At 38.2% G+C, this 19861-nt stretch overlaps 1 protein-coding gene across 1 annotated transcript; it reads left to right on the top strand.

The window, feature by feature from the left end:
• The first annotated feature begins 1272 nt into the window (after positions 1 to 1272).
• LOC145159769 (uncharacterized) lies at positions 1273 to 3419 on the top strand. The gene is made up of 5 exons (XM_079078804.1): positions 1273 to 2022; positions 2145 to 2202; positions 2277 to 2360; positions 2443 to 2578; positions 2684 to 3419. Exons 1-5 carry the CDS (start codon positions 1431 to 1433, stop codon positions 2978 to 2980), a joined length of 1167 nt encoding a protein of 388 aa, XP_078934930.1. The 5' UTR covers positions 1273 to 1430; the 3' UTR covers positions 2981 to 3419.
• Positions 3420 to 19861: the final 16442 nt, after the last annotated feature.

The following is a 19861-nucleotide window of genomic DNA, read 5'->3' as shown; positions in this document are numbered from 1 at the left end:
ATATAATACTATATAGATAAAAGTAATTTATTATTATATTATTTGAAAGATTGAAAAAGAAAAAACCAATTAACACTTAATTTCGGTATTCTGAAATGCTCTTTATAACATATTAGCATGGAGGAGGGGAGTATACAGTGTCTACTCTGAGAAAGGAAATCGACATTCAACTACTGAAGAGTACAAACTTGCCAACCATTTGGTCCAAGGTGGTTCCAGGGAAAATAAATATTTTCATATGGTGGGTGAGACTTGGCAGATTGTCCACCAGATTAAACCTTGCACGGAGAGGAGTAAACATTCCTAACACCTTATGTCCTTTATGCAATGTTTTCGAAGAGAACGAGGTACACATATTCAAGAACTGTTCCAAGACTCTAGAGATTCAAGGGCATATACAAACTTGATGGAATGATTTTCCTGCCTCATTGGACTCAGACTCTTTAGAAGACATGTTGGGGGTAAAATCTACTTCTAAAGAGGGAAGTAGATCTTTAGACACCTTAGAAGCGACATCTAGAACATTCTTATGGACTATATGGAAATATAGGAACGACGTGATCTTCATCTCCAATACTAAGGTCAAGAATCCGTTAGCTTTAGCCTATGATGTCAAAGCTTTGACATTTTTATGGATTAAGAGTAGAGCGAAATGGGATAGTAATTTGATTTGGAACTCTTGGGTTGAAAACAGTGACGGAGCTTGAAGTGTTGATTTGGAGGGGCCGAAAATAAAATATGTATAAAAATTGAGGAATAGGGGGGCCAAAGTCAAAATTTCTAGTTTTAGGCTTAATATGTAAAAATTTTAATAGTTAAGGGTTAGTTATGAAAAAAAAACAGGGGGGCCACAGCCCCTCCTGGCCCTACATAAGCTTCGTCGTCCCTGGTTGAAGTCCCTGGTTGAAAACCCATTGTATTGTACCATTGTATTGTACCATGTAATTCCAACTTCTTGTTATTTTAATTGAAGTCTAGCCGTTAAAAAAAAACAGAATAGCATGGTTTATTTTGGTCCACCCTAATACTATATTCTACTTCTTGATCGATTATTGCATACCATATTACCTTGTGGATTCTTTCGTGAAGAAAGATTTTTTTTTTAAAAAGAAAAAGAAAAAGAAAAAAAAAGGTGTCGTGGGGATTGTGTCAGGGCTATCATTCTCATATGTCCATGTTAAAGAAAACAAGATAAGTTAGCTTCACAAGCGCGTTTGTACTTTGTATGGCAGACCCAAATCTAATACCCCCATGTTACCAATTGTTTGCCATTATTTCGTATGTCCCCACACCCACTCCACGATATAGGGTAACAGATATAAGACCCATTCTTCCTTTCACATGTCTTTCCTTAGCTTGCTTGCTTAAAAACCTGCTTATCTAACACACTACTACTCCTCTCCAGCAAACGATTTCATCATTCTTCAATTATGTGTTCTTCAAAATCAAAAATGGTTCAAACAACTCAAACAAATCATGATGCTACTCCGGCAGCCAACATGGTTTCAGACATCAATGGTCGGCCGGTGCTTCAACCAGCTACCTCTAACCGAGTTCTAACAAGAAGTTCTCTTAAAAAAAGTCTCCCCCTCCCTAAATCGTCTTCAGTAGTTCAAGTTTCCCAACCACCACTTCGCACTACCATTCCAACTGCAAAAACCAACACCACTGAAAGGATTCTTTCGTCTCCACCCACCAAATGCACAACCCAAAAAACTATTATTCCCGTAAAGAAGCCAAAGAAAACTGTTGTTTCGAGTGGTCGAACCAGCAGTACTAATCCTAATTCGTTGGCGGTGGAGTACTCATCAGCGGCGATTGTGGATTCTCCGGGGAGTATAGCGGCTGCAAGGAGGGAACAGGTGGCAGCGATGCAGGTTCAGAGGAAAATGAAGATTGCTCACTATGGTAGATCAAAGACTAACAATTATGATGGCTGCAGTAAGCTCACATCATTTTCTGATACGACTACTTTCAATGTTAGGGAAGAGAAAAGATGTAGCTTCATCACTCCTAATTCAGGTTTAACTAATCACATCTCTTACTTTATATATGAAAAAAAATGCTCACTTCCTAATTAAGAACTCAATGTTCAATATATTAACTGAGCTATTTCAACTTTTTTCATATTTTAATATTTTCAGACCCGATATTCGTTGCATACCATGATGAAGAATGGGGAGTTCCCGTTCATGATGATAAGTAAGCTTCCTTTTCTGTGTGTGTGTGTGTGTGTGTGGTGGAATTTACAAATGAATATGGTAATTGTTTCTCAGGTTGCTCTTTGAATTATTGGTGCTGACAAGTGCTCAAGTTGGATCGGATTGGACTTCGGTGTTAAGGAAAAGACAACAGTTTAGGTGGGTTTCCATACGAGACATTTCAAATTCTGATATAATGATTTTCGTTATGGTAATTAACAGTTTTGATTGAAATTGATAGGGAGGCATTCTCTGGTTTTGAAGCAGAGATTATATCCATGTTTACCGAAAAAACAATAACATCAACGAGTAGTCACTATGGGATTGAAGTTGGCTTTATAAGAGCAGTTGTCCAAAACTCTAACTGTATTCTTGAGGTACGATTTGTTTTTACTCATTCGGTTTGCGTTTGCATAAACTATCAAAAGAACAAAAAGAAGTTTGTACTATGCAAATGTTAATATGATTCTATTGTTGAACAGATTAAGAAAGCATTCGGGTCATTCAACAAGTATATATGGGGATTTGTGAATCACAAGACTATTGCAACTCAGTACAAGGTGAATCACAAGATGCCAGTTAAGACATCTAAATCGGAAGTGATAAGCCGAGATATGGTGAGAAGGGGATTCCGGCAGGTGGGTCCCACTATTATCCATTCTTTTATGCAAGCAGCGGGCCTCACCAACGATCACATCACCAGTTGCCCACGCCATCTCCAGTGTGTCGACGCCTTGGTGTCCCACCTTCCAAATACTACATCCACCATTAATCTCTAGTCATCAACTAATTTAATTAGTCTTAATTTATATCTGCAGAAACTATATGATATGATAGATATCTAACAACACGTACTTCCATTTAGTTTCTTTTTAGTTTAATTTGAGTGAGGTTTGCATGTACCATACGTTTGGTTTTGTTAGCTGTAAAGATTATGAGCATGTGAAGAGTGAGCAGAGAATGGAATCTAGAGCATGTGGGAATGGCTTTAATTAGTGACCACTTCAATGCCATTCTATTGAGTGATATAAGTTTGTATATGTATTTTTTCTTACCTTCCTTGGGGAAGGGGGAACGTAGGGTATATGTAGTCATTCAAGACCCCATCAATAATGTCAAAAGTGTTTATGATGGGGGTATGCATGTGGGCATAGCATACCTCTTTTATGATTTGTAAATGCTGTGGCATAAGTTAAGCATCTTTCTATCTTCTTCTGCTGTTTATGGGCTTTATCTCCCTCTCTTTATGGAGGATTTTCTCTTTGCATCGCTTTTGACACCATACATACAACACCATCTTTCACATAACTTCGAATACTTTCACATAACTTCGAATATATAGAACACCATTTTACAAGGTTAAAATGTAATGAGAATTTAAAAACTTCAAAAACTTGAAAAAAAATTATGATGTTATGTTTTTCAAAAAACAACACCAAACAACATGCATAGTGTGTAATAGAACTTTTCAAACAAAAGCATTAATGAAAAAAAATATGAAAAATTATATATCCTTCTATTTATTCTCAACTATCCATCATCCTATCACTTTTAGATTATAACAAATGTATTAAAAATTTATTAATTTTATTAAATATGACAAATGTCACAATTTTAAATGTATAGAGATATGGTAGGAGAAAAAAATAAAAGGATATTTGATTTCTCAAAAAATATATTGTAGACATGTACATCAAAAAAAAATATATTTTTATTTTTATTTTTATTATTTACATGTGATTCTCCCTAAAACGGTGCATATGTACACATTTGATGGTGTTTTAATTAGAAAATGAAATAATTTCATATATGTCATTTTTAAACATCAAAATATCATATTTGTCCAATTTAATTTTTTAATATCATATTTAATCTTTTTAAAATTTCAAAATATTATATTTGTCCATTTTTTTACAATGTTTTTAATAATTTATAATCATTATTTATATCTTAGAATTACTAATAATTAAAAAATTTAATCATATTATCCCTACATCTAATAATGGAATGTCTATTTTTAAATTGTTGGAATGTCGCTCTTTTGACAAACAAACTCTCCATCTTCAACCCGCTTACTTGAATGTATGAATTAATTGCTTAACTTTTGTTGTTGTTGAATATTGTCATATTGTAGATGGAAGATATTTTTGATATTATCATTGATATTTTGATGTTTAAGAAAGACATATACTATATTTTGATTTTAAGAAGGGAATATATGATATTTTGATATTTAAGAATGGCATATACAATATTTTAAAATTTTATAAAGGGTAAATATGATATTTAGAAATTAAGTTAGGCAAATATGACATTTTGATATTTAATAAATGTATATACGAAAAATCTCCCTTGAAAAATATACATTTGGCGATATATGAATATGCACATGTTCATCTTGAAAAAATAATTAGGTTATATATATATATATATATATATATATATATATATATATATATATATATATATATATCATTCTTAATAAAAGAATAGTGTTAGAACAACGTTCTATTAGGATCGATAGATTCTAAGCAAATAAATAATAAAAGATGTAATTAAGAACACAGGAATAGCTTTAAAGATGTCGTATGATTAAACTTTAACACCTCAGAAGAGCTCGATTAAGAACTTCGACTGTAGAGGTGTTTAGGGTTACAAAACAATAATAATGATAATCAAGAACCTGTCTAATGCATACATGCATGTACTATTTATAGTTTAACCCTACTAGATAATCACGGATGGACAAGCCCAATCCGGATATACAAATAATCCTATGACGCAACACAATAATACCCAACAATCTCCCCCTTTGCGTCAATGGAGCCGAAAGCTCACTTCGGTTGAGCTGCAGAAGACTTCTTGACTGTCTTGAACACCTTCGGTATGATGGCCAAAAGAGTATGACGAAACATGATGTACCACCGAAGCATGTCCGTGAAGTTCTTCTTGTCTGCATCAGAATTCTGCTTGCACCGATGAATGATACTGATAATGTGCTCTAAGTAGTCTGTTGAGAACAAATGTTTGTCAACAAGAGCGAACAGAAAACGATTGGCTTCGCCTCTTGTGAACATTACAGTTAGATGTGTAGAGTCAATTTGGCCCATCCTCATTTTATTCACATCTCCTGGTTTCGCTGTTGGCTTTACAGTCGGTTTCTTATTCATCACTTTTGCTATCTCCTGATCCATAACAGCAACCTCATGGATGTAAGAAGCCAACATCCTCTTCAAATGATCCAGGATCGGCTCATATTCTTTTGGATTGGTGAGCAGAATGTTAAACAACAGGATCCAATCATGAGGATTCAAATTTGGAAGATCTGCCAGGGAAATAACCGAAACCGAGTTTGCTGGTCCTCGGGTGATTTTGAAACTAACATTTATGAATTTCCCGGCAGGCGAAGGTTTTAGTACCTTGACAGTAACAATCTTCTGTGCACTCCATGTCAAGTACTGAGGCTGACCGAACTTCAAATAAAAATCAATTAGTTCGCGATCAACTTTCGGATGAGGGAAAGGAACTTCAACAGTCGAATCAAAACAATGAAATGTAAATGCCTTTCGTGTTATAGGCATATCGAACTGTGAGTCTTTTGAATTTTCACAATCAAAAGAAGCGACAGGTTCCAGCCAGTAGACGCTTGGAAACTCTATTGCCTCCTTGATGAGTGTTTCTCTTGTCCAGAGAGGAAATAAGGCCTTTTTGCAGTTTATAGCATCTTGTTCTTCCTTGTTCCTTCTTTCCCTTTCTTCAGCCTCCTTCGCAACCTGAAGGGTTTCATCTAATTCTCTGTCCCTTTTCTTTCTTTTTAGAGCCTCAACAATTGTCTCTTCTTCTTCATCACTGTCGTCATCAATTCCCTTCTTCTTATCTTTGTTCCCGGAACCCGAAGCTTCATTACCCTTCGGTTCAGTATTAACTTTGACCTTCGGTTGAGTAGCACCTTCTCCCCCTTGTTTTGGAGGTACGAACCTCTCCGAAACACCTTTCATTTCATGCAAGAGAGCAAGGGCAGGAAGAAGCTTTGAAGTTAAATGATTCCTGATGGTCAGAGTTAGGATAGGATCATGAGCACCAAGAAGATTGGTAAGCATATTTTTGACATCCCCAACACAACTTCTAAATACAACTCGCTCAGTCTTCAACAATGAGATTTCTTTTTCAGCTTGAGCTAACTGCACCTTCTGAACTTTTATAGTCGAGGCTTGACGTGCAAGATCTTCCTTTAAGGCACTCTCCTTTGCTAAATCAGCGTGGAGTGTTGAAAGATGAGAAGTCACTGAACTAAGCAGAGAAGTATTCTCAGCTTGAATAGACGAACGAACAGCTTCAAACTTAGTTTGCTCCTCTTGAAGTGTTTTGGATAAGGAATCCACTGTAGCGTTCACTTTGGCTGCATTTGTATCAGCATGGCCTTTGAGTGATTCAAGAAATATCTGAGTACTATGAACAAGTTCTGTAACCTCAGTAGTGGCTTTCTTGCAAGAAGAAGTGGAACCCTCAACAGCCTTCGTAGATTTGTCAATAGCCCCAGTATATTGCTCAAAAGCGGTATCCATAAAAGCTTTGAGGACAACATCATTGTAGGACTTGTTGGCAGTAAGCAATTTATCGAGCTTATCATCAATACTCTGTAGTTGTTGGCGAGTGACAGGAGCCTCTTCATCATCGTCGGTAGGAAGCCGATAGGGACTGTAGTAAGTCGAGTCAAACTCAACATTATCACCACCGAGAGTGGCACCGTAATCGGTTGAAGGTGAGGGTGAAAGAGGTTTAGAAGTAACAGGAGGTTCGCTTTCAGTATTCGCCCCCGTATCAGATACGTTGACGTTTACTGTCGGTTGGGTTGTAGTGGTGGTAGTTGCTTGGGAAATAATAGGAGGTGGTAAAGGAGTTGTGGAAATTGGGATTGTACTAACAGGTGGTGGTGGTGGAATAAAAGTGGTTGTTTGAGATGTGGTAGGGGGTGGAGTAGGAGCAACCGAAATTGGAACAGTTGTTTTCAGTGGAGATGGAGGAGGTGATGGAATTGTATCATTAAGAGGTTCGGTTGGAGTTGGTGATCGAGGAGGTGTGTTACCTCTCGGTGATTCATGATGCTGAATTTCCTCTTCTTCATCCTCCTCATCGTTTTCTGAGCTTGAAGGGGAAGGAGTCTTTGACTTCTTCGCCATCTTCTTAATCTTCTTTGGCTTAGAGGAATCACCCTTTGCAGACTTTCGCTTCCTAGACTTGGCAGGTTTAGATGAATCACCCTCGGTTGTTTCTTTCTTGGAATAAGCCCTTTTGCCTCGGTTTGCAGGTTTCTCCACAGCATCCAAAGCGACTTACTGTTCAGGAGTCAGTACCCGCGGTTCATTGGGAGGAAGCTTTCGGTAATCAGCCATCACATTACTTTCAGCTGATACACATCGGTACATCGTCTCAGGAATAGAACCAATGTGAGAGAATTTCGAGGCATCGGAGAAGATGATCTCCTTCGTGTGAAAAGTAGCTACCGACGAGACCAGGGCATCATTCATTACTGGAATTTGCAAAGTGTCAATTGCCCTGCGTGTGATGAGAGTCTAAAAGCGACCACAAGAAATTTCAGAGTGTCTCGTTGAAGTATTGAGACTTTGCACCACCTGTGACCAGATAATCGACCATAGTCGAGATTTATCCCATTGTAAAGACCATATAGAATGGTCAGAAAACCCTTGCTTGTACCATCAGACCCAGCACTCCTCTCCGCCAAACCCTTGATGAGAAGAGTAAGCAATCCATTCCATTGGGGCGGCAAACACGATTTCTTAACCTTCGCGACAGTGGTAAGAACATCAGTGTAGCCCATCTCGTAGAGCATCGAGAATAGTTGAGTAGTGGTGATGAAGTCAGGTGAGATCACAGACGAATCCACAGCAAGCCGTAACAGTGAACAAAATCTCCCTTTTGAAATCGAAGCCTTGTGAGAGAAGATTTGGAAGTAGATCCTCTCCTTGTTCTTGTCATATGAAGCAGTAGTGTAGACCTGCGATAGGAGTGACATTGGGACGGATTCCACCTGTGTTAGGGAGAGAACTAGAGGAGAATACTTCAAGCATTCAACCACTTGTAACATGTATGAATCATATAGAAAAGGGTTGAGTTGAATGATCATGTTCTGGTTTGGCTTGATCGAGAGCAATGAGGACGATGCAGTTTGATCTTGAACAGACGAGGAAGTCGCCATTGTTGAGTTAAGGAAGAAGATGAACAGTTTCAAATCGCCTTGTATTTTGAGAGAATTTGTTGCTGGTAAATGACAAATAAGATTAGAAACCCTTTATATACCGTTGCCAGGAGAGAGAAATAATCTTCATGATAATGACGCGGTCACTGAAACGTCGCCTGAAAAATCGCGATGGGACAGGTTGGTTTCTCCTAGGTATACGTGAGCACGCGTGAGATTAGGAACTGTTCAAATTCACGCGCTCAAAATCTTATCCACAGTTCGTCGTTTGAAATCCATCTTCGTTCCAAAAATTAGGATAACCATTGTTGATCAGTTAGAATGTTGGAAAATCACATAGAATTTTCGTGCAATAGTGTGACAAAAGATAAAGAAATAAAGCAATATGTGTATAGGATGTGAGTGATGTCTATTTGAAGACATAAAGCATATGATTCCGGGCAAGAATCGCTTCCTTCAAAGTCAAGAGAGACTTGAAGTGCTTGCGTGGTTTCCCGAGAAAATACGATCGAGTGCTTGTAAAGAAACACCGAAAGGCTTCTTTTAATTAATAGGCTAAGGGTGGCTTATCTTCAACCGAACGTTGATTCTTAACATAAGACCGAACGTTGGATAAAGTACTTGTGAGACTGTTGTGGTCTATTGAACAAGTAGGTTGGATATATTTTGTTGTAACTAAAGATGTTATTGACATCTCAAAAACACAAACAAACTGGATCTTTGTGGGAAGAAATGCCTTGGTGTTAGACAATTTCATAAAAGACCACTCAAAAAATAAAATGAGATTTCATCAGGTAACAAGTAAGATCTTGAATATAAAGATTCACCGTCAATTCATTGTTGGTGTTGGATTTTGGGTTTCACTCAGCACGTGGTGTACGTATCTAAGATCATAAACACAGATTTTATGCAACCATAACCCTCAGTGGTAAAGTCCGAGAGTCTCAAGGGTTACAATGGTGAACCGAAAGTAGATGGAGAAAGTAAGGAAGGTGGATAATGAACCGAAAGTACCTCTGCTATATAAATGTGACAAAGCAGAAAACTCTTAACTCATGTGAGAAGAGAAAGGTAGCTCTGACTTGAGTGGATTTTAACAGCCTGGTTGGGAAGAAACGATAGGTATTGATCGAATCATTAAGGCCTAGCTCTTAGTCGTAGAGGCTTCGGTCGACATGCAACAGCATGCTTCTAGGGACTCTTAACTAGTTCAGATGTAAAGAATCATACCTGCCTTAGCTCCAAATTATGTTGCACTGAAGTATATGGGACCTAATTAAAAGAACAAGCAAACAAACACACCACACAAACAAAACAAACAAACCAAACAAAAAAAACGTTTAGAAAAATATTTTTGGAGTTTTTGAAATTTTCTGAAAAATAATAAAAACATAAAGATAAAGGAAAATATTTTTGGATTTTCGAAAATTTCTGAAAAATAATAAAAACAGAAAAATAAAGGAAAATATTTTTGGATTTTCGAAGATTTCTGAAAAATATGAAAAACAGAAAAAGAAAACAAAAAGAAATTAACACAAAATACTCTAAAAAAAATAATAATAAAAGAAAATGAAAGAGAAAATAGAGTATGAAAATAGACTTAAAAGAATAAACAAAATGTACAATCGAAACCAAATCTTGAAAGAATGAAGCGAAATAAGCCGAGCGTTCGGTTCATTTCGGTTCCTTAAAATTCCGGAGCCGAAATAGACCAAGCGTTCGGTTCATTTCGGTTCCCGAAAATTATGGAGCCGAAATAGACCAAGCGTTCGGTTCATTTCGGTTCCCGAAAAATCCGGAGCCGAAATAGACCGAGCTTTCGTTCTATTTCTCTTGTCCAATTTTTAGAGAGAGATTTGAGGATTCGGTACCGACTCTGCTTCCATCATTCCCAAACCTTGTAAAATTTTATTGAAGCTTGCTTCTGGTAAGGCTTTAGTGAATATGTCAGCCAATTGATCAGAGGACCGAACGAAATGTACTTCCACGTTCCCATCTTCCCCATGGTCCTTGATGAAATGGTATCTTAGTGCAATATGCTTTGTCTTTGAGTGTTGTTCTGGATTGTGGCATATCCTTATCGCACTTTCAGAGTCACAATAGAGAGGTATTTTCTTCATACTTAGCCCATAGTCTCTTAGTTGGCTTTGTATCCATATTACTTGAGAGGTACAGGATGCTGCAGCTATATACTCAGCTTCGGCTGTTGAAAGTGACACACAGGTTTGCTTCTTGGACTGCCAGCTAACAAGTTTACCGTCAAGGAATTGGCATCCACCATGTTGGGGTACAAAGTTTTCCTTGAATGACTTTGTAATGTTTGATTTTTGTAAAACCCACTTGCATGTGGAGAATTAGCCTTGTGACACATGAGAGATAGAGAGTGAGAGAGAGAGACATGTAAACACCTCTATATAAGGTGGGTTTAGTCCACTTGTAGAGGTGTGCTTGAGAGATGTAAAAGTGAGTGTGTAAGTGTGTGTTATTTATGTAGTCTAGATCTAGATCCTTTTTGTGTAACACCATATACAATCAATACATCTCTTGAACACCCAAATCACCATGTTCATTGTGCAAACTTTAATTCCGCATGCCAAACCATGTTCTTATGTCACTACAATTGGTATCAGAGCGGGTCTTCAAGATAAAGGTGATTTTTTTTAAGAACGATTCTCGGTTTGGCAACTTTTGTCACAATGGAAGCAATTTTGGTGAGTTTCTCTCTATGATCTCTCTTAATCACATTGAATCGTGCGTTGCATTTTAAATTTTTGATCATTTTGACTCGGTTGGATCGAATTTGTTTCAAGCCCAATTGTAGATCCAATCCATTTTGTTTCATAGATCAAGCAAAATCTTGTTTTCTAATCATTTTTCTTTATTCAAATTTCGAGTCCAATCTAGTCTCACAATCAGTTACTATTCATAAGCCCAAATTTGTGATCCATTTTCATAAATCTGTTACTGTTCATATCCAAGCTTTGAGCCCATGCCTTGATATATGATTTAGTTCGCATCTGATTCATCTCTCATCAGTAACATTTGTGAATATCAACACCTTTTTGGAATTCACAATCGATTATATTTTCCGAATCGTCGGTTGATAGATTGAATATCGTAATCGATTTCTTGAACTAGAATCTTGATCATTGACGTCTTAGTGGTTGGTTCTGTATCACGATTCAATTTATGAATCGGAAGTATCACTTGTTAAAGTGAATCGATTTTCTTATGCTTGTTCATCTGATCGATTTCTTGATCTTCTGCGTTCTTGAATCTTATTTTTTTTTTATCGATTTGAAGATGTTATGAAATTTAATTGATGATTTGATGAAGAACATTCAAGAACAAATGAATAATCTGTCAAACCAAAAAGTCAACATCCGTGATCTTTGATGTTCAACATTCGATGCTTGTGTTGTTTGATTTCAAAGTCAGTTATTGGTTGATTTCGATAGTTATTGGAATTGAATGTCTAAGTTGGTGTTCGAAGGAGATGGTTTGGGAACGAGATTTTGAGGATTCGATTTTTAATTGATGTCGGGAAATTAAATGGTTAGACTGTGGGCGATGATTTCGATTTTTGGAAGCTGATGTCTGACGTCTTGGTTTACAGTCGATCTTGTTAATTGATGGTGATTGGGTAGTTAATAATCGAAGCATAGATATCGACCAGATTGAATGAAAAGCGAACTAGGAGTATTTGTTGTTGATATTGATTGATTTTGGGTTTATTGAAGGGTTGACGAAGGATTGAGTTTTGAGTCTGATTGATGATAACGAATTTGATGTCGCTGTGAGATTTTGGAGTTTATATACGAATGAGGGTATTTGATTTGGGGTCAATGATAAAACGATTGTACGAAGGCTGTTTGCTGTTGATGATTTGGGTTGATACTTGAACGAACGAAGCCTTTGTTATTTGATCGATGAATTGGAGAAGAACTGTAATGAACGAAGGGTTAAAAACGGAACTATGCTTCGTGTGAAGGTTTGGATTGGAGTCAAGTGTTGATGGTTATTAATTCATATGAAGACTGGGTTATTAATTCATACGAAGAGTTTGGTTAAATGCTTTTGAAGACTGGGAAGATGATTTAGATTCGAAGGGGGTGTTTGTTTGGGAATTATATGAAGGATAAAATTGTGTCGATTTATACGAAGGGGTGTTTGGAATTTCGTATGAATGATAAAGGTTGGATTCGTACGAATTGAAAAAGAAGGCGAATTTTCGAAAATGGTCCCTAGACTTTTGCACAAATATACAAAGTTTCGTATGAATGATCAAAAAGCTTCGTATGAATGGAAAAAGCAAAAGTTTGAAAAACAGCCCCTGAACCTTCGAATTTTTAACACTTCGAAAATTAACCCAAGTTTCGTATGTTTGACACTTTTCACCCAAATTCGAAATTTTTTGAAGCTTCGAATGTTTAGGGTAATTCTTCGTATGTTTGGAACACAAATGACAGAATTTTCGAAAATAGTCCCTAAGGCTTCGAATGTTTGGCGGTTCATACCCATTTTAGAAAAAGGACTGTTTTTGCTGAAAATTGAAGAAAATGCATTTCAAGCCCCTGCAGTTTGTGCAAATTGACGCTTTCTACCCAGCTTTGGAAAAGGGAGAGAGTTTTGCATATTTTGTTGTTTTGGGCGCACCGGGTCACTGCAGAATTTTGAAATTGACAATTTCTACCCATTTTTGAGAAATTTTGTCAAAGGCGATCCGTGAACGAAGCTAAAAATTGAATATTTTTTGGGTTTTCCGGATTGAAGCACAAAGTTTATGCCACATGTTAAGGGGGAGTTTTGACATGAAAAATTCTGAATAGAGCACTTTCTCTTTCCTTGAAGGTTTTATAATCAAATTTTGATTATAAAAAGGGGGAGAAATTTATATGGAAATTCGAACTTGAATTTTTCATATTATGCGGATTTGACAACCGAAGTGACCTTGAATTTTTGAAGATTACGAAATGATGCAATTGGAAGTTCGACAATGATTTATTTTCGAAATGGGTTTGGTTTTATTGAAGATTTTTGGGGTGTGCTTTATGCTCAACTTTTGGTGATCAATTTGGAGTTTGAGAAGCTCGTGATCATTCGTTGATGCTCGGTTTGTACGGTCTCACATTCTAGAGCCCAAATTGAAGAATCATGGAAGAATTGAAGATTGAAGTTCGTTTCGACATGTGTCACCCTTGAGGCTCGGATCGCGTAGTTGCTCGATTTTGGAAGATTTGAAGTGGGTCATTCATTCCTAACTTTGAGGGGGAGAATGTTGGGGTACAAAGTTTTCCTTGAATGACTTTGTAATGTTTGATTTTTGTAAAACCCAATTGCATGTGGAGAATTAGCCTTGTGACACATGAGAGATAGAGAGTGAGAGAGAGACATGTAAACACCTCTATATAAGGTGGGTTTAGTCCACTTGTAGAGGTGTGCTTGAGAGATGTAAAAGTGAGTGTGTAAGTGTGTGTTATTTATGTAGTCTAGATCTAGATCCTTTTTGTGTAACACCATATACAATCAATACATCTCTTGAACACCCAAATCACCATGTTCATTGTGCAAACTTTAATTCCGCATGCCAAACCATGTTCTTATGTCACTACACACCAGTTGTGCTCGTTTGGTCCAGACCACATCATCCAAGATCGGCGTCAAAAAAGGCTTGAACAAAAAATCCAGATCTTGCAGGGTACCAAAGAACGAGAGAAGAGGTTCGCTTCAGATAACGAAAAATGTTTTTCACAGCCACCATGTGAGGTTCTCTTGGATTTGCTTGAAACCTGACACAATAACAAACATAAAACATAATGTCTGGTCTACTAGCCGTTAGATACATAAGAGACCCTATCATTTGACGATAGAGTGTTACGTCAACAGCAGATTTTTCCAAAGATGGTGTTAACTTTGTGTCAAACGCCATAGGAACCTTCACTTTCGAATCTCCCGTCATACCGAATTTTGCCAGCAAGTTCTTCGTGTAGGCCTCCTGGTTGATAAAAATACCTTCTGGTCCCTGTCTTATATTCAAACCAAGGAAAAAATTAATCGGACCCATTGCGCTCATTTCAAATTTAGTCTCCATCAACTTCCTGAATTCAGCTGTTAAGCTAGGATTCGTGGAGCCGAAGATGATGTCATCGACATAAATTTGAACTATCATTAGATGTTCGCCTTCTTTCTTTCGGAAGAAGGTTGGGTCAACCGAACCTTGCTTAAATTTCGACATTTTCAGAAAGCGAGTTAAAGTTTCATACCAGGCCCTCGGTGCTTGCTTCAAACCATATACAGCTTTATCCAACACATAGCAATGATCAGGGTATTTCTCGTTCACGAACCCAGGTGGTTGCTCGACATACACCGTTTCTTCTAGTTCTCCATTCAAGAAAGCACACTTCACATCCATTTGGAAAACTTCGAAGTTTTTATGAGCAGCATATACCAGAAAAATTCTAACTGATTCCAACCTTGCTACTGGAGCGAAGGTCTCCTCATAATCTATTCCTTCTTCTTGGCAATATCCTTTCACCACCAACCGAGCCTTGTTGCGAATGACGTTCCCCTCTTTGTCCAATTTATTCCTGAAGACCCATTTTAAGCCGACCACCGAAGCATCCTTTGGAGTGGGAATCAACCTCCAAACTCGATTACGTTCAAAATCATGGAGTTCATCCAACATAGCTTGTACCCAATCAGCATGATCAAGTGTAGGATTAACTGTCTTCGGTTCGACTTTGGATATAAACGAATTAAACATACAGAATTCAACCTTAGAGAATAATGCAGTTTGTTTCGCTTTCAATTGAGAACGTGTTAGAACTTTTTCAGATGATTCACCAATTATTTGTGCTTTTGGATGGTCCTTAGTCCATTTCGTTAAAGGAGGGTAATTAGGGTCATAAGCTGGATCCAACTCTGCGTTTACTTCTTCTTCAAGTTCTGATTGATCACCTTCGTCAGTTGTGTTCTCTTTCTCCCCCTCAAATGGCAAAGTGTAACCCTTGTCAGGTTCAGAGTTTTCATCATCTGTGGGAGTTGGTTTCTCCCCCTCGATTGGACTATCATTGGGTGGTGTTGGAGTTGGATTCTCCCCCTCGGCTGGACCTTTACGGGTTGAGGATGGAGTTGGATTCTCCCCCTCGAAGGACATTTCGGTTGTCTTAGGTGTAGATGAACCCTCCCCCTTGAACATTGAGCTGTTGTTTAGAGAGTCAGTTGAGGGATGACCGCCAGTCGGTTTAGGAGGTTCATTTTCCATTTCTTTTGCAGCTTCATCTATGATCTTTTTGAGATTGTCGATTTTGTTGTCTGCTGCTTTCGCCTCCGAGTGTGCAGCCTTCTCAGGTTCATCAAATAGCCTTATGTACTCTTCAAACAGGTTGGAAATTGGAACCGAGACTTGTCCTGATTCAGGAAATATTTCCCCCAACGCACTTTCGGTTCTTTGAACTTTCTTCATATAGTTATCATCAAAGGTTACATAGTATGTTTCTTCAATTCGTTTAGAACGTTTGTTCAAAACTCTGTATGCCTTTGAAGTGAGTGAATAACCAAGAAAAAATCCCTCATCAGCTTTGACGTCAAACTTGTTTCGGTTCTCTTTGGAAATAAAGATGAAACACCTTGAACTGAACACATGGAAAAATTTGACGTTGGGCTTTCGATTGTTCAGAATCTCATATGGAGTGATTGAGAATCATTTGTTGAGCAAGGATCTGTTCTGAGTATAGCATGTGGTTGCAATTGCATCAGCCCAGAAGTATAGCGGAAGAGAAGCGAAGCTTAGCATGGTTCGGGCTGCCTCACATAAAGAACGGTTTCGTCTTTCAACAATCCCATTCTGTTGTGGTGTATAAGGGGCCGAAAAGTTGTGAGAAATTCCCTTTTCAGCCAGAAAATCCTCGAAATCATTATTCTTGAATTCAAGCCCATTATCGCTTCTGATGTTCCTCACCAGCTTTCGCAGCTGCACTTCCACTTGCTTGATGAACGTCTTCAACTTGGGAGTTGCGTCTGATTTCTGTTTAAGAAAGAAAACCCAGGTGAAGCGTGAAAAATCATCTACTATGACAAGAATGAACTTACTACCACCGAAGCTTTCGATAGCCGAAGGTCCACATAAGTCAATGTGCAGAAGTTCAAGAGCTTCAACAATCTTTGTATTGATTCGTGTAGGATGGCTCTTTCTGCTTTGTTTTCCCATCTCACACGCTGCACACAGATGTTCCTTATCAAACTTGAGAAGAGGAAGGCCTCGAACGTGATCACCAAGCACCAACTTATTAATGTCTTTGAAGTTTAGGTGCGATAGCCGTCGATGCCATAACCCGCTTTCATCAGTGTTCGCCTTTGACAGCAGGCATATTGCTGGTTTTCCTCGAATTGGATTGAGATTTAAAGGATACATCTCTCCCTTGCGTTCAGACTTCAACAGAACCTTTTTGGATTGCTTCTCAATAATTTCTGATCCCTCATCATCGAATGAAACCTTCAAACCTGTTCCCACAACTAATTGTGATACGCTGATGAGGTTATGCTACAACCCTTCCACATAAGCTACTTTTCGAATCGAGAAGTCTCCGTTGGTTATCATTCCATATCCTTTGATTGTACCATAAGAGTTATTGCCATACTTCACACATCCACCATCTTTTAGGGACCGAAACTCCCTCAGCTATTCCTTCCTTCCTGTCATGTGACGCGAGCAGCCACTGTCTATGTACCATTCGTCATCGAACTGCTCGTCACTAATCACCTGCAAATTCAAGCAGATTTAGGAACCCAAAGTTTCTTGGGCCCTGGTGAGTCTTTCAAAGAAAAAGGAATTGCAGTAGAAATATCAACCAAATAAGTTCTTTTTATTAGAGTGTATTGATCTTTTCTTTTGATGGTATACACCTTGATTTTGGTTTTATCTTGTTTAATTTTTGGTGTATTCGATGGTGTTTTGTTAGATGGTTTTGGAATTTTCTTTTGAATCCTAGGGTTAGCTGACTTTTTCTTATTATTGAAATTAGAATCTGAATCAAGCTTTCTCTTTCCTTTGATGTCCTTCACCGAATTCGATTTTCTTTGGGAGTTGGAAGGACCGAAACTTGACTTGGGACCGAAACTGGACGTTCGGTTGTTAGCCTTGATGTTGGGACCGAAGCTAGACGTTCGGTTCTGCGTGCTTGTTTTGGAACCGAAAGTAGACGTTCGGTTCTGAGCTTTGGAATAGTAGGAGCTTGGACTAAAATTCTCTTTTTCTTTTAGCTTTTCCTTTCCTTTGCCAATTGATTCTTTCTTAGGAGGTACGTAGTTGGGATTTTGAGATTGCCAATAACGTTTTCGCTCATTTAGATTTTTCATGTATCTTTGATTTCTTTGGCGTTTCTGTTCAGCTAACTCCTTCTGAGATTTGTGGATATTGAAGCTAGCCTTTGGCTTTTCCTTTTGAGTTTCGGTTGTCTTTGTAGGAACATTCAGTGTTCTCATTGGTTCTTCAGGGATCTCTTTTGTTCCACTTGTGCTTGGTTTGTCGAAACTCAAGGGTTTGTTGATAGGTTCAGCAACATATCTTCCTTTTACCCTCCATGAGGTTTGCTCAGATAAGCCGATGGTTTCATCTGCGTTATCAATAGGGGCTGACCAGAAATAATCGTCGCACCCTTCAACATTGTCTTTGTCGACCAAGATTTTCAATTCTACTGTTTGTTTTGTAGTGACCCCTGTAACAGCATATACCTGATTCGGCACAGTTTGAACCTTATGATAAACCATTGCTTTCTCTTTGAGTTTCTGTGGCTTGTCCTTTGATAGGCGAGCGTATTCAATCGAATTTTCAGATATGAGGGGTTTCTCATTCTCGGTTTCGCTTTTCATAAACTCAGAGCAATCAACCACGTCTTCCACTGAGATTTCGCTCATCTCACTTTCCTCATCAAATTCAGACGTATTTTCTATGTTTATTTTATTTTATTAAATTAATTTAGCGTTCGACGAATCAAATGATTGAATGGTCTCGGACTTAATTTTTAACCTATCATTTTCATCTAAAAGATTTTTGAGCATACATTTATGTTCCTTAGAGTCAATGAAGGTCTCTATCTTGTCCAGTCCGATTTTGTAAGCGATGGATGTCTCTTCTGAGGACACTATTGATTCACATTCAGCAATGACCTCATCCTCCTTAAATTCAAGGAAGGGTAAGATCATCTTATGAATCTTTTTCCCTATTTCACAATTTAAGTGCAGTTGAGCAATATTAGTATATAAGCGCTTAGCAATTAAACAAAAAACATTCATTTGTTTTAAAAACTTTAAATTGTCTTGTTGCAAATAAATACTTTCATCCCTAGCCCTATTTAACTCCGCCTCCTTCAGCTCAATCCACATCCTTCTCTCCTCACTCTGTGAAGACACCCTGCTGAGTTGGTCAGTTAGGTTAGAGTTCGCTAAGTGAGTTTGCATGAGACTACCACTTAAGTTAGAAAATTTAAATTTTAATTCACTTAATTCTTCTTCATAATTTGTTACTGGAACTTTAAGTGATTCAAGGATGGATCGTACCTTTTTGATCAGCCGATCACAGTCGTTGATCTTCTCACTCACGGGCTTGGCTGCAAAGCACTTGTCCTCAGTTAGGTTCGGCTCCTTAATCTCACTTTCGGTTGATCTACCAGCTGTAACCACCAAACATCTTCCAGCCGAACTTGTATCCCTCGCCACATAAGCTCTTCCATGCGTGGGCTTTCTCACCTCTTCATCCTCAGAATCGGTTGACCAGACTTCAACGCCACCAAATTCATCCTCATCTGCATTTTCCTGCACAATCAAGGCATTCATTGAACTGGTAGTTGCCTTCTTTTTCTTGATCTCTTCCAACTTTCGCATGTAGTACGCCTCATCATCTTCACCATCTCTTTTCTCAGCCATCTTCCTCAGCATGCAATCTTTGGCAAAGTGGTTCTTGCCATGACAGTAATTGCAGTCGAATCCAGAGTCTCCTGCAAGCTTGCTCTCCTTCTTGTCTTCATCCTTTTGAGAAGTATTCTTCGCTTCATCTTTCACCTTCTCAGAACTGTAGCTTCCCTACCAGTTTCGGTTCTTATTGACAGGAAATTTCCTTCGTGCAAACTTCTTTGGATTGGTGACCATCATAGCATATTCTTCGCTTGTAAGGTCACACTTAGACAAATCTGACTCCTCCTCTTCTTCTGCAACGCTTTTTCCTTTTGAAACAAGGGCCAATGATCCCACACCCGAAACTACCTTCGCTTCCTTGGTTACCACACTCTCATGGGACTTAAGTATTCCCACAAGTTTCGCTAGTGAGTAAGATTTAAACTGTTCATGTGCTTTCACTGTTGAAACCACAGCCATCCATTCTGGTCTCCACAGCCACAGTCAAACTCAACATTACCAATTGTTAGAACAACGTTCTATTAGGATCGAT

This window comes from Lactuca virosa, chromosome 2 (genome assembly GCF_052849685.1).
Source record: "Lactuca virosa cultivar CGN04683 chromosome 2, Lactuca_virosa_CGN04683_v6, whole genome shotgun sequence".
In the NCBI taxonomy this organism is placed as follows: Eukaryota; Viridiplantae; Streptophyta; class Magnoliopsida; order Asterales; family Asteraceae; genus Lactuca; species Lactuca virosa.
Note: the sequence above shows the minus strand (reverse complement) of the source record. Positions and strands in the feature narration are given on the sequence as shown.